The sequence below is a fragment of the Aquarana catesbeiana genome, linkage group LG10, assembly GCF_042186555.1.
Source record: "Aquarana catesbeiana isolate 2022-GZ linkage group LG10, ASM4218655v1, whole genome shotgun sequence".
Classification (NCBI taxonomy): domain Eukaryota; kingdom Metazoa; phylum Chordata; class Amphibia; order Anura; family Ranidae; genus Aquarana; species Aquarana catesbeiana.
In genome coordinates, this window is record NC_133333.1 from 254,823,599 (window position 1) to 254,839,150 (window position 15,552).

The 15,552-nt window shown below is 44.6% G+C and overlaps 1 protein-coding gene across 4 annotated transcripts in view; it reads left to right on the forward strand.

Moving 5' to 3' along the window:
• Positions 1–15,552, forward strand: part of ACOT7 (acyl-CoA thioesterase 7) — a 242,841-nt gene that overhangs the window by 35,484 nt on the left and 191,805 nt on the right. For 2 of the 4 annotated variants that reach the window (XM_073603660.1, XM_073603659.1), the window contains exon 2: positions 6,999–7,116. In XM_073603660.1, coding sequence (XP_073459761.1) covers positions 6,999–7,116 — 118 coding nt within the window. Of the gene's footprint in view, positions 1–2,553; positions 2,727–6,998; positions 7,117–15,552 lie in introns of those variants that run through there. The other 2 variants (XM_073603658.1, XM_073603657.1) reach the window with 2 other exon arrangements.

The window sequence follows — 15,552 nt, forward strand, 5'->3', positions numbered from 1 at the left end:
CCTGGAAATACAGCAATCTGTGAAGGGGGCAGAGACATGACCAAACCCTTCACTGCCGTAACCTGCTGCTCTCACCCCCACAGAACCTGCAAATCCAGAAATCAATGAAGGAGCCAGCTAGAGGAGGGGGCAGAGACACGACTGAATCCCTTTACTGCTGCTCCCACCCCAGCAGAACCTGGAAATCTAGCAATTTATAAAGGAGCCGGTAAGCGGAGGGGGCAGGGACATGACCGAAACCCTTCACTGCTGCTCCTCCTACTTCCACAGAACCCAGAAATCCAGCGATTTTTGTGCAGGAGCCAGCTTGCAGAGGGGGCAAGGACACAACCGAAACCCTTTACTGCCGCAACCTGCTGCTATCCCCCTGAAGAACCCAGAAATTTGTGAAGGAGCCAAGTTGCAGAGAAGGCAGGGACTCAACCAAAATCCTTCACTGCTGCTCCCACCCCTGCAGAACCTGGAAATCCAGCAATCTGTGAAGGAGCCAGGCTAGCAGTGGGGCAGGGACGTGTCCGGAACACTTCACTGCTGCAGCCGCTGCTCCCACCCCCACAGAACCTGGAAATTCAGTGCTCTGTGCGGGACTCAGCTAGCTGAGGGGGCAGGGACATAACCATAACCCCCTTACCGCTGCTCCCACCCCTGCAGAACCTGGAAATCCAGCAATCTGTGAAGGAGCCAGGCTAGCAGTGGGGCAGGGACGTGTCCGCGACACTTCACTGCTGCAGCCGCTGCTCCCACCCCCGCAGAACCTGGAAATTCAGTGCTCTGTGCGGGAGCCAGCTAGCTGAGGGGGCAGGGACATAACCCCCTTACCGCTGCTCCCACCCTTGCAGAACCTGGAAATTCAGTGCTTTGTGTAGGAGCCAGCTAGCTGAGGGGGGCAGGGACATGACCATAACCCCTTACCACTGCAGCCGCTGCTCCCACCCCCGCAGAACCTGGAATTTTAAATGAAGCAGAAGACATCCCCACACTGTATGCATATTATGACTGTCTGGTGTTTAGTATCTTAAAAAAAAAAAATTCCCTCATACAAAATGGTAGTTTTCTAAATTTTTATTTTTGACAATTTTATCTTTTTTTAAATATATTTTCCAATTTTTTAATTTTTTTGTAAAACCAGTGAATGCTGGAGTACAATGCTGTTTTTTCTACAGTTGCTGCTTCTGCCCTACATTTTATGTGCATACAACCAATGCAGAATAGTTTGTGCCTTGTTCCCCGGCCCCGCCCCTCAGGAACCACAGTTTGATTGGTAGGTTCTGTTGAATACGGGTGTAGCAGGTGAACTGAATACAGTGAGCTGTGTTTTTATTTATATCCTCCCTCCAGCCTCCCCTCCAGTCTTGTACAGGTGTACCAGATCCTCTCCTGGATTGGCTTCCTCTGATTTCACTGCACACTGTGAGCTTCTCACAATGTACATTAAAAGCTGTAGCAAGTCGGATAGAGCCCCGCCCTCATTTCCTGGCTGGAGGACATCCAGTGTAATTTTGCCCCTTTTCATTCATTGGATTTCAATTCTTTCGATCAAGGGTGATTGTGGGCGGTCTGCATGCAGATACAGCCTGACTGGGACCGCCCACTCCTCCAGACTGACACCCGCCCATCAATGCATTTTAATTAGGGATTCACCGATATATTGGCTGCTGAAAATCATCAGCTGAAAATAGGGTTATCTGCGTTTTGCCGATATTGAAAAAAAACGAATAATGGCATGCTGTGTCCCTTTGACGTCAATGCAAAAATGGCGTCCCTTTGACGTCAATGCAAAAATGGCGTCCCATTGACGTCAATGCAAAAATGGCGTCCCTTTGGCGTCAATGCAAAAATGGCGTCCCTTTGGCGTCAATGCAAAAATGGCGTCCCTTTGACGTCAATGCAAAAATGGCGTCCCTTTGACGTCAATGCAAAAATGGCGTCCCTTTGACGTCAATGCAAAAATGGCGTCCCTTTGACTTCAATGCCAAGTTGCGCCCCATTGACTTTTGTGGAAAACCTAATTTAACATAGTCAGAAAAATGAAAATACAATTAAAAAAGAATGTTTAAAATAACTGTTCTTTTTTGGTGCATCCTCAATGTCCGGTTTGGGGACCGGAACTTTTATTTCGGAGCGTCACTCGTTTTAATATTTGCAAAACTACTCCCATGAGGCAGCCCACCGCTTGCATCAGGACTGAGGAGTACTTAGGGCAGGCGGGGCAGGGGGGCTGGGATGTTTTCTCTAAACTATGAACAGCTCCCTGCTGGCTCCTCCCACCAGCCGTGATCTGCCTGCATTGCGTAGAGAAGCGCAGAGACCCGGTGATGACATCACAATGTGTAATGAAAATAAAAGAATGACATTTCAGCCCTAAGGAATATTCAGGATCCGTTTTGTGAATATTTCATGTGATTTGCCATCAATGTTGATGATTCAGATAAGAGGCGGAGCTGAGAACACGTCTGCTCCTGTCCTGGTTGTGGTTTTGGTATCGCCGCGCACACAGGAAGCATTTCATCACCGGTGATTTAGCCGAAAGCTTTCCATGGCAACACCGGAGCCCTCCTGTGATTGGCTGCCCGCCGCTCTCCATACATGATGGGGCACATGTGCCTCACAGGAGCCTCTGACATCACCTATGATGTCACCGCCATGTATATTCCCAGGCAGCGTATGGCTCATCCCCGGTCAGTGCCGGCCCGGCTTCCTGTGTGGATGGAAGAAGTCCTTGTAGGGTAATGTGCTTCATCTATTCTCAGAAACGTTTCCTTTCTATTTGTTACAATTTGTCACTTTTCTATTCTCTGTTTTATCTGCTTCTATAATATCATTAGAACCTCACAGTCTTTATAATAAGCCAGAAATGTCACACATTGCCACTTACCAATCATTAGATGTGGTGGCTGCATTCGTTTTCCTTTTCTTTCGGCTTTTCCCCTCTGTTTTTTTTTTCACCTGGTAATCAGGCCAGTAATTCACCTCCTGTATTCTGTACAACTCTGGAGGAATGATAACAGGAGGCACAGCAGCACTGTCAGTCTTTGGGGAGGGAGGGGGGTATTAGTGTATTTAAATCTGCTAATACATTTAACACATTGAAGCCAAACAGCAGTCCATTGTTGAGGTTTATATTCTCTTCAGAGGGTGTTTTTTTTTTTTTTTTTTTTTTTTTATTTATTTTTTTTAATTGAATCTGTGTTCATCTGTTTTGAAATGTAAATTTGCTGCAAATGGGACAAAATTTCAAGTGAGTAAAAACGTGAGGGGTGAGATGAAAGTGAGTTTAAAATGTAAGTGAGGATGAGTGAAAGAACACATCTCTAGCATCCCTTTTTAGGGATATCCCTCCGGCATGGAGTCATGAAGAATCGTTCTTGCCAAACCAATATATTAACCTTCTATGAGGAGGTGAGTTGCCATCTAGATAAAGGAAGGCCCGTAGACGGGGTGTATCTGGATTTTGCAGAAGCATTTGACACAGTTCCCCATAAACGTTTACTGTACAAAATAAGGTGCGTTGGCATGGACCATAGGGTGAGTACATGGATTGAAAACTGGCTACAAGGGCGAGTTCAGAGGGTGGTGATAAATGGGGAGTACTCAGAATGGTCAGGGGTGGGTAGTGGGGTTCCCCAGGGTTCTGTGCTGGGACCAATCCTATTTAATTTGTTCATAAACGACCTGGAGGATGGGATAAACAGTTCAATCTCTGTATTTGGAGACGATACTAAGCTAAGCAGGGCAATAACGTCTCCGCAGGATGTGGAAATCTTGCAAAATGACCTGAACAAATTAATGGGGGAGGGGCGAATACATGGCAAATGAGGTTCAATGTAGAAAAATGTAAAATAATGCATTTGGGTGGCAAAAATCTGAATGCAATCTATAGACTGGGGGGAGAACCTCTGGGGGAATCTAGGATGGAAAAGGACCTGGGGGTCCTAGTAGATGATAGGCTCAGCAATGCCAAGCTGCTGCTAACAAAGCAAACAGAATATTGGCATTAAAAAGGGATCAACTCCAGAGATAAAACGATAATTCTCCCGCTCTACAAGACTCTGGTCCGGCCGCACCTGGAGTATGCTGTCCAGTTCTGGGCACCAGTCCTCAGGAAGGATGTACTGGAAATGGAGCGAGTACAAAGAAGGGCAACAAAGCTAATAAAGGGTCTGGAGGATCTTAGTTATGAGGAAAGGTTGCGAGCTCTGAACTTATTCTCATTGGAGAAGAGACGCTTGAGAGGGGATATGATTTCAATGTACAAGTACTGTACTGGTGACCCCACAATAGGGAGAAAACTTTTCCGCGGAAGAGAGTTTAACAAGACTCGTGGCCACTCATTAAAATTAGAAGTAAAGAGGTTTAACCTTAAACTGGGTAGAGGGTTCTTTACTGTAAGAGCGGCAAGGATGTGGAATTCCCTTCCACAGGCGGTGGTCTCAGCGGGGGGCATCAGAAACTTCAAGAAACTATTAGATAAGCACCTGAACGACCGCAACATACAGGGATATATAATGTAATACTGACACATAATCACACACATGGGTTGGACTTGATGGACTTGTGTCTTTTTTTCAGCCTCACCTTCTATATAACTGGAATACTCCATTAACATTGGTAGAGACTTGAGGACATTAATGGTCCTCCTATTATCTGAGAAAAGTCCTTGCACAAGCAGTTAGTGGACTGAGCTGTAGACACCCGGCACAATGTCCCCCTTTGAGCAATGCTGACTTTAGCCCCCGAGGGATAGCGGGACACAGGATCTCGCCCTCCAATCTCTACTCACTAATGTCCTTGGATAGTTGGATGCCCCCTTCCAATATCTTCCAGACACTTTACCAGTGATACCAGACCAGATCCCCCAGACAAAAGTCCCTCAGACAGCTACAGCAACTATCAGCAGAATAGCCCCCACCCCCACCCCAGCTGGCCTAGCTAGAACCTTGATGAGCAGAAGACGCTTGGGAAGCCTGTCCTGGAGGGCAGTAGCCCTCTAGGCTGGGATCTCCTCCTCAAGGACAAGAATCCCACTGCTTCAGGTCTCGGAGCATTTATGCTCCTTCTCAGCCACAATCTGGGCACCTCTCCCCAGGGATTGGCCAGGGCTGCATAAATATTCAGCTGCTGATTTAAATCTTACAGCGCTCTATCTTCCAGAACCAGAACATTTCCAGGCAGACATGGGGAACCTTCAGAACCTTCCCAACATTGTCTGGCTAATTTTTTATTACTCCCCAAGCTATGGCTGGAGTGGACCATTCCAATGTTGGCCATCTCAGTCTTCATCTCTACTGTGTTTAACCTGTTTTTGTTTTTTTTGTATTATATCTTTATTGATTTTCCAATATAAACGTACACTATATTACCAAAAGTATTGGGACGCCTGCCTTTACACACGCATGAACTTTACTGGCGCCTTAGTCTGTAAGGTTAAATATTGAGTTGGACCACCCTTTGCAGCTATAACAGCTTCAACTCTTCTGGGAAGACCGTCCACAAGGTTTAGGAGTGTGTCTATGGGAATGTTTGACCGTTCTTCCAGAAGAGCATTTGAATGGTCCACTCCAACCATAGCTTGGGGAGTAATAAAAGGAGCCAAACAATGTTGGCAGGGTTCACAGTAAATGGCGGGCGGGTATAAAGGAAGAGAAGAAAGGAAGAGAAGGGGAGGAATGAGGGAGGTAGGGATGGTTCCAGGGACTGTACTGAGGACAATCTTGGGGATGCAATTTAATGATAAACCAGATTAGGGCTCCAAGAGGGTCACATCAAAGTCAGGGAGCAAGTATCTGTCTCTACAGGGCTACCAATCTTCGGGATATCATCGCTCCCTGTCCTGGTGTGTTCCCTTTATATTTGTGTATAGCACACTCCTAAATAGGTGCTAGGTTAGGTAAATGTAGTTATTGGCTCGCAATAATCAGTTGAGCTGCATGTGATTGTTTTGTTGACTGCTTCCTCCTGTCTGGAAATGTTCTGGAGGATATAGCGCTGTAAGATTCAAATCAGGCACTGATGTTGGACGAGAAGGCCTGGCTCAAAGTCTCCACTCTTATTCATCCCAAAGGTGTTCTATCAGGTGGAGGTCAGTCAAGTTCCTCCACCCCAAACTCGCTCCTCCATGTCTTTATGGACCTTGCTGGTGTGCAGTCATGTTGGAACAGGAAGGGGCCATCCCCAAACTGGTCCCACAAAGTTAGGAGCATGAAATCGTCCAAAATGTCCTGGAATGCTGACGCCTTAAGAGTTCCCTTCACTGGAACTAAGGGGGCCAAGCCCAACTCCTGAAAAACAACCCCACACCATAATCCCCCCCCCCTCCACCATATGATTTGGAGCAGTGCACAAAGCAAGGTCCATAAAGACATGGATGAGTGAGTTTGGGGTGGAGGCCTGCACAGAGTCCTGACCTCATCCCGATAGAACATCTGTGGAGACTGCGAGCCAGGCCTTCTCGTCCAACATCAGTTCCTGACCTCACAAATGCTCTTCTGGAAGAATGGTCAAACATTCCCATAGACACACTCCTAAACCTTGTGGACGGCCTTCCCAGAAGAGTTGAAGCTGTTATAGCTGCAAAGGGCGGAGCCAACTCAATATTGAACCCTACGGACTAAGACGTCATTAAAGTTTATGTGCGTGTAAAGGCAGGCGACCCAATACTTTTGACAATATAGTGTGTTCTATTTTGACCCAGATCTTATTAGTCTTCATAGTGATTCCAGTTTAAGATCCTCACTAGTGTCGTAGCCTTGTAATATAAATGAATATCCAGTATAACCTGTTGTTGATACCACTGTCAGCCGGACCTAAAATGGACTTTAAATGCTGAGAGACTTGGATCTGAATCCACGTTGTTTAGTAGGCACCTTCATAGAGACCTCCGAGATACTTGATGGCTGTTTTGTATGTGATGACAAGTTTACTAACTAATAAAATATTTGAACTTGAAAAAACGAAGTCGTATAGATATTGATTTATAATCTGCTTTTGTTCCTCGACAGGATTATGCGTCCCGATGACGCCAACATAGCAGGAAATGTACACGGTGGAACCATTCTGAAGATGATTGAGGAGGCCGGAGCTATAATCAGCACCCGTCACTGTAACAGCAAGTCTGGGGTAAGGACAAGCTTTGAGGCCGTGACATTTACTTTCCATCTCTGCATTATTCACTGAAAGTCACATTATTTGTGGTCCACCTGCGGTTCTGTGAGCTGGGCCGATCAGCCGCCAATTTATAAATCGGTTTCCAAGGCCGAAGTTGAGCCAAACTTTTAAAAACAGTTGAGCAGTTCTGAGCGGAGGGTTGGTGGCCAACTGCAAGCTGTGGATTAAGTAGAGCTAATTCCGAGAGACGTGTCCCACAATGACGTTCCTAGGAGTCAGACTGTAGTGTCCCATCTATAATTCTATCTTCTGCTAATACTATGCATTGCATTATCAACCGCTTGATCTCCGGAAGGTTTTACCCCCCCCCCCCCCTTCGTGACCAGGCCATTTTTTGCTATTCGGCACTGTGCTACTTTAACTGGTAATTGTGTGGTCATGCAACACTGTATCCAAATTAAATTTATATAATTTTTTTTCACACAAATACAGCTTTCATTTGGTGGTACTGGATCCCCACTGGGGTGTTTTTTTTTTTTTTAACCATAAGTAGTATTAAAAAATAATAATTCCAGTATGTATCTATGTATCTCATAGTTTGTAGACACTATAACTTTTTTTTTTTTTTTTACCAAAGACATGTAGCAGAATACATTTTTGGCCCAAATTTATGAAGAAATTTGCTTTTAAAATCGGATAGGTTTCATAGCCGAAAGTAGAAATATAGTTTTTGTTTCCAAAAATGTTTTTTTTTTTCTCTTATATATTTAAAAAAAAAAAAAAAAGACTGAACATTTTGAAAAAAAATATAAATTTTACTTTCTGCTATGAAACATCCGATTTTAAAAGCAAATTTCTTCATGAATTTTGGCCAAAAAATGTATTCTGCTACATGTCTTTTGGTAAAAAAAAAAAATCCCAATAAGCTTATATTGATTGGTTTGCATGAAAGTTATAGTGTTTACAAACGATGGGATACATACTGGAATTATTATTTTTTATTTCTTTATACTACTTATGGTGGCAAGTAGAACTTATAATAATGGGCAGTGGTGGCCCGTCCATACGAGGTTCTGGGGCGCCGCCTCCCTAATCCATTTTGTTATGTTACAGCCTTTTTCCAAAATGGAATAAATTCATTATTTTCCTCAAAATTCTAAAACCAATCCCCCATAATGACAAAGTGAAAGAAGTTTATTCTTTTGCTCTTTGCAAATCTTTTGCAAATTTATTAAAAATAAAAACACAGAAAAATTCCCTGTACATAAGTATCACAGGCTCCTCCCATGTACACAAGTATCACAGGCTCCTCCCATGTACACAAGTATCACAGGCTCCTCCCATGTACACAAGTATCACAGGCTCCTCCATGTACACAAGTATCACAGGCTCCTCCCATGTACACAAGTATCACAGGCTCCTCCCATGTACACAAGTATCACAGGCTCCTCCCATGTACACAAGTATCACAGGCTCCTCCCATGTACACAAGTATCACAGGCTCCTCCCATGTACACAAGTATCACAGGCTCCTCCCATGTACCACAAGTATCACAGGCTCCTCCCATGTACACAAGTATCACAGGCTCCTCCCATGTACACAAGTATCACAGGCTCCTCCCATGTACACAAGTATCACAGGCTCCTCCCATGTACACAAGTATCACAGGCTCCTCCCATGTACACAAGTATCACAGGCTCCTCCCATGTACATAAGTATCACAGGCTCCTCCCATGTACACAAGTATCACAGGCTCCTCCCATGTACAGAAGTATCACAGCCTTTGCCATGACACTCAGAATTGAGCTCAGGTGTCTCCTGTTTCCACTGATCATCCTTGAGATGTTTCTACAACTTGATTGGAGTCCACCTGTGGTGAATTCAGTTGATTGGACATGATTTGGAAAGGCACACACCTGTCTATAGAAGGTCCCACAGGTAACAGTGCATGTCAGAGCACAAACCAAGCCATGAAGTCCAAGTAATTGTCTGTAGACCTCAGAGACAGGATTGTATGGAGGCACAGATCGGGGGAAGGGTACAGAGAAATGTCTGCAGCATTGAAGGTCCCAATGAGCACAGTGGCCTCCATCATCCGTAAATGGAAAAAGTTTGGAACCACCAGGACTCTTCCTAGAGCGGGCCGCCCGGCCAAACTGAGCAATCGGGGGAGAAGGGCCTTAGTCAGGGAGGTGACCAAGAACCCGATGGTCACTCTGACAGAGCTCCAGTGTTTCTCTGTGGAGAGAGGAGAACCTTCCAGAAGAACAACCATCTCTGCAGCACTCCACCAATCAGGCCTGTATGGTAGAGTGGCCAGACAGAAGTCACTCCTCAGTAAAAGGCACATGACAGCCCACCTGGAGTTTCCCAAAAGGCACCTGAAGGACTCTCAGATCACAAGAGACAAAATTCTCTGGTCTGATGAAACAAAGATTGAACTCTTTGGCCTGAATGGCAAGCGTCATGTCTGGAGGAAACCAGGAACCGCTCATCACCTGGCCAATAGCATCCTTACAGTGAAGCATGGTGATGGCAGCATCATGCTGTGGGGATGATTTTCAGCGGCAGGAATGGGAGACTAGTCAGGATTGAGGGAAAGATGATGAATGCAGCAATGTACAGAGATATCCTTGATGAAAACCAGAGCGCTCTGGAACTCAGACTGGGGTGAAGGTTCATCTTCCAACAGGACAACGGCCCTAAGCACACAGCCAAGATAACAAAGGAGTGGCTATGGGACAACTCTGTGAACGTCCTTGAGTGGCCCAACCAGAGCCCAGACTTGAACCCTATTGAACATCTGAAGAGATCTGAAAATGGCTGTGCACCGACGCTACCCATCCAACCTGATGGAGATTGAGAGGTCCTGCAAAGAAGAAAAATGGGAGAAACTGTCCAAAAATAGGAGTGCCAAGCTTGTACCATCATACTCAAAAAGACTTGAGGCCGTAACTGGTGCCAAAGGAGCTTCACCAAAGTATTGAGCAAAGGCTCTGATACTTATGTACATGGGAGGAGCCTGTGATACTTATGTACATGGGAGGAGCCTGTGATACTTATGTACATGGGAGGAGCCTGTGATACTTATGGACATGGGAGGAGCCTGTGATACTTATGTACATGGGAGAAGTCTGATACTTATGTACATGGGAGGAGCCTGTGATACTTGTGTACATGGGAGGAGCCTGTGATACTTATGTACATGGGAGGAGCCTGTGATACTTATGTACATGGGAGGAGCCTGTGATACTTGTGTACATGGGAGGAGCCTGTGATACTTGTGTACATATTTTTTTTTTTTTTTTTTTTATATAAATTTGCAAACATTTCAAACAAACTTCTCTCACGTTGTCATGAGGAATTTGTTTGTAGAATTTTGAGGAAAACGGTGAATTTTAATCCATTTGGGAATAAGGTTGTAACCTAACAAAATGTGGAAAAAGTGAAGCGCTGTGAATACTTTCTGGATGCACTGTATATGTTCTAATCTCTCTCCACATTCTTCAAAACTAAAAGAAAAGTTTTGCCTTTAGTTAGTTATACTTGAACTGTTCCCTTGGTCTGTATTGACTAGTGCTGTCTTGAATGTCCATGGCAAGGTATGGCAGGTTTGTGTTGCATTCTCCTCTTTGTAACCAGAATAAATTGCTCTGCTCCTTTGTGTTCGATAGGCTTTTGAAGTTTGCATACTGCACCAGTCTCTCCAGCCTTTTACCCCAGAAATAGACCTGTGCAATTAGTTTAGTTCCAAATTAGTCTTTTTAATTAATTTTGACAAATTCGTTAATTCTGAAATTTTCGAATTTTTCAATTTCCAAAATTTCGAATTTCCAAATTTTTAGAATTTCGGAATTTTCAAAAAAAATTTCGGAAATGTGAAAATTTATAGCCTCAACCATGATCCTGGTATGACCAGTTCCCTACCGTGACGCATCTGGCGAGTAGGGAAGCGATTAAACAAACCCGTCGTGCTTACCTGCTCTGTGTAATGGTTTTGCACAGAGCAGCCCCGATCCTCTTCTTCTTGGGTCTCCTGCTGGTTCTCCTAGCTCCTCCCACCCTGCTTGCACCATAGCAAGCCGCTCTATGGGGGGCACTCATGCATGCTCGCTCCTGTGTGTTCATTAGCACAGAACACATGGCTTGGCCCCACAACCCGCAGCTTCCTCCTCACTGTGATTGACAGCAGTGGGAGCCAATGGTCCCTGAGCCAATGAGGAGGGAGAGAGCCAATGGTCCCTGAGCCAGTGAGGAGGGAGAGAGCCACTGCTCTTGGATCAAGATTGGGCTGGATCAGAAAATGCATTAAGGTAAAAAACTTCTGCCTTTAGAATGACTTTAATTTTTAGGTGGTGGGGGACCCCTTCTAAATCCAATTCGTTGGCAGTCAGTGTGGAAAAATGTCTTTTATATCGATGGCCAGTGGCAAGATATTCCCATTTACAGACCACTAAAAAAGATGATTGGAGTAATGTGGCCGGTCTTAGAGACCTGTAGACCCCATAGAATGGGAGGTCAATCAGCCATAGGTCAAGGAGCCCCCCAGTAATGGGACCCTGGAGGAGAATGGCTGCTGTAAACGATCGAGAGCCTTCCACTTCCTATGTTTTGGTTTGTCTTCCTATAAAACACAACATTTTATCTATGCTGGGTGCTCTGATATTTCCACATGATATTTGTTTAATGGTTTTCCAAAATTAATCATAATAATTTATTAATAAGGGTCTTAGGATTTGATGGTTGCAAAGGAAAGAGGGGGGGCTGTATGACATTGTTCACACAGATCAGCACGATTCTAGGTGTGCGTCAGTTTATTGTATTTATACAATGATAGAGTTTAATTAAACGTGTTATGTGTTAGATTCGTTTTTTAGCACGTGATTTGTTATAGATTTATTAGACACAATTAGATACACTTTGGATATATTGCATAAGTGATACAATGTTAACCAGATTGCAGGTTGTTTCTTCAAAGATTGTCAGTCGGTTACAAGTGTTTAGACTGATCCATATGTAAAACAATTCCCCCCCCCCCCCCCCCCCCCCCCCCACCTGGTAGACTCCACTCTATGAATAAGCTCCTTGTGAGTGAAATGCGTCAGTAGGGAAGGTTTTTCAGGTGGTTTGCCTTGCCTCAGTTGGCTCAGTAAATCTTTATGGCGGTTTTTATTCTGGAGTGCGGCTATCTTTGTTCTTTTTGCTACTTTGCTTTTGAAGTGTTGTAAGAAGTAGTAAAGCAGAAGTATAGGTGCTGCCCTGTCACACTTTTTTTTTTGAAGGTAGAAGTTGAAGAGCTTTTCATCTTTCTTCATCCGTCTGTCATTACTGTGTAGGAAGATGACCTGTTAGTGTCAGAATTCCTGCGCTGCTTTCCCTCTACCAGACTAGTGACCGCTCCATAGTAACACACAGAGGACAAGTCACAACTTTTTCTCCTCTCTTTCCACTTTTCTCCCCTTTTTTTTTTTCTTTTCTTCTCTTTTCACTTCTTCTCTTACTTTTTTTTTCTTCTCTTCTTTCTGCTCTCAGCCTCCTTTTTTTTATTTTTTTTCATTTCTCTTTTCTTTTTCTTTTTCTGTGCTCTTTAATTTTCTGTCTTCTTTTCTTCACCTTCCTTCTCTCTTCTTCCCTTTATTTATTTTTTGCTTCTCTCCATTTTTTTTTCTTTTTCTTTTCTTTTTTCCTTTTGTTTTCTTGTTTGTTTTTTCACTTTTCTCATTAATCCTCTTTCCTTCCTTCCTTCTTTTTTTTTTTTTTTACCTCCTTCCTTCTCGACTTCCTCCTCCTTTTTCTTTTCCCTTCCTCTCCTCTTTCCTTTTTCCTTTTCCTTTTACGTTCTTTCCCTTTTCTCTTTCCTCTTTCCTTTCCTTTTCCCTTCCTTTCCTTTCCTTTTCCCTTCCTTTCCTTTTCCCTTCCTTTCCTTTCCTTTCCTTTCCTTTCCTTTCCTTTCCTTTCCTTTCCTTTTCCCTTCCTTTCCTTTCCTTTTCCCTTCTTTCCCTTCCTTTCCTTTCCTTTTCCCTTCCTTTCCTTTCCTTTTCCCTTCTTTCCCTTCCTTTCCTTTCCTTTTCCCTTCTTTCCTTTCCTTTCCTTTCCTTTCCTTTCCTTTCCTTTCCTTTCCTTTCCTTTCCTTTTCCCTTCTTTCCTTTCCTTTCCTTTCCTTTTCCTATCTTTCCTTTCCTTTTCCCTTCTTTCCTTTCCTTTCCTTTCCTTTTCCCTTCTTTCCTTTCCTTTCCTTTCCTTTCCTTTCCTTTTCCCTTCTTTCCTTTCCTTTCCTTTCCTTTTCCCTTCTTTCCTTTCCTTTCCTTTTCCCTTCTTTCCTTTCCTTTCCTTTCCTTTTCCTATCTTTCCTTTCCTTTTCCCTTCTTTCCTTTCCTTTCCTTTCCTTTTCCCTTCTTTCCTTTCCTTTCCTTTCCTTTCCTTTTCCCTTCTTTCCTTTCCTTTCCTTTCCTTTCCTTTTCCCTTCTTTCCTTTCCTTTCCTTTCCTTTTCCCTTCTTTCCTTTCCTTTCCTTTTCCCTTCTTTCCTTTCCTTTCCTTTCCTTTCCTTTCCTTTCCTTTTTTTTTCTTCTTCCTATCCCTTCCTTTTTTCCTTCTTCCGCAAAGTTTTTCTGTAGAATTTTCAGTGTTAACATGTCACACCCCCTTTGAACACCTTGATTTATATATATATATATATATATATATATATATATATATATATATATATATATATATATATATGTATGTACACACACACACACACACACACACACACACACACACACTCACACACACACACACACACCCCGATCAGCCATAACTTTATAACCACTGACAGGTCACTGATTATCTTGTGACAATGGTGTCTGAGAGGGGTTGGAGAATATTGGATCTTGTTCCTTCTCAATTATTACAGTCACCCCCGACTCTATTCTAGACTCTCTAACTTCAATCTCTCCCTCTCTTCTGGCATCTTCTCCGAATCTCTAAAACATGCACTGGTCACCCCCATACTTAAAGGGGTTGTAAAGGAAACTTTTTTTTTTTTTTTTTTTTTTTTTAAACAACAAACATGTCATACTTACCTCCACTGTGCAGCTCATTTTGCACAGAGTGGCCCCGATCCTGGTCTTCCGGGGTCCCTCGGCGGTTGTCTCAGCTCCTCCCCGCAAGAACTAATCACCTTCATGCGGGCTCCCTCGCATGGTGGTGAGTTCTTGTGGGCGCGCTCCCGTGATACAGCCGGCGGCTATAGCCGCTTACTGTATCACTCGGCCCCGCCTCCCAGCACGCCGCGTCATTGGATGGGATTGACAGCAGCACGAGCCAATGGCTGCACTGCTTTCAATCCATCCACTCTAGCCAATCAACGGCCAGGCTGAGCGGCCAAGAAGACATCGGGGGCGAGCGCAGCAGGTTTAGGGGCTCAGGTAAGTAAAACGGGAGTGGGGGGGGCGGTATTTTCGGATGTTTTTTCACCTTAATGCATAGGAAGCATTAAGGTGAAAAAACGCGAACCTTTTCAACCCCTTTTAAAGAGGAGTCCCAGCCTGTACAAAAAAAAGTCAGCAGCTGCAAATACTGTACAAATACTCCAGCTGATGACTTTTAATATAAGGACACTTACCTGTCCAGGGAGCCCGCAATGTCGGCACCCCTAGCCGATCCTCCGGGTGCAGGTGCCGGCATCCTTACGAAGGGAAACGGGAAGTTTCCTACTGTACATGCACGAGTCGCGCTGCACTTTCTGACTGGTCCCGCTGTCTTCTGGGACCCGTGTGTGTCTCCCAGAAGGCAGCGGGGGAGGCGCCATACTAGATTGCGGCAATCTTACAAGGAAGTGGGAGCGGATACCTGGTTTTGATCGGTATAACGCTCCCCCCCCCCCCCCCCCATGCCCCGAAAGGTGCCAAATATGACAGCAGAGGGGGAGGAAGCAAACAAGCGGAGCTTTCCCTTAGACCCTACCAATCTTAACAACCTACACCCCATCTCCTTGCTCCCCTTTACCTCCAAACTCCTTGACCACCTCATTAAGAATAACCTCTTTGATCCCCTTCTGTCTGGATTTCGCTCTCAACACTTCACAGAAACTGCTCTCTTAAAACTCCCACAAACGATCTAACGGCTAAATCCAATGGATACTATTATGTACTCCTACTTCTGGACCTTTCGGCTACCTTTTTGATACGGTTGACCACCCCCTCCTCCTCAAGTAACTTTACTCCTTTGGTCTCCATGACTGTGCTCCTCACTGGTTCTCTTCCTACTTCTCCACCGCACCTTCAGTGTCAATCACCATTCTATTTCCTCTTCTCCCTTTCTCTGTTGGGGTCCCCCAAGGTTCTGTTCTTAGACCTCTCCTGTTCTCCATCCACACCTCCTCCCTGGGACAGCTGATAGCCTCCCATGGCTTCCAATACCATCTCTATGCCGACGACACCCAAATTTATCTCTCTACTCCTCG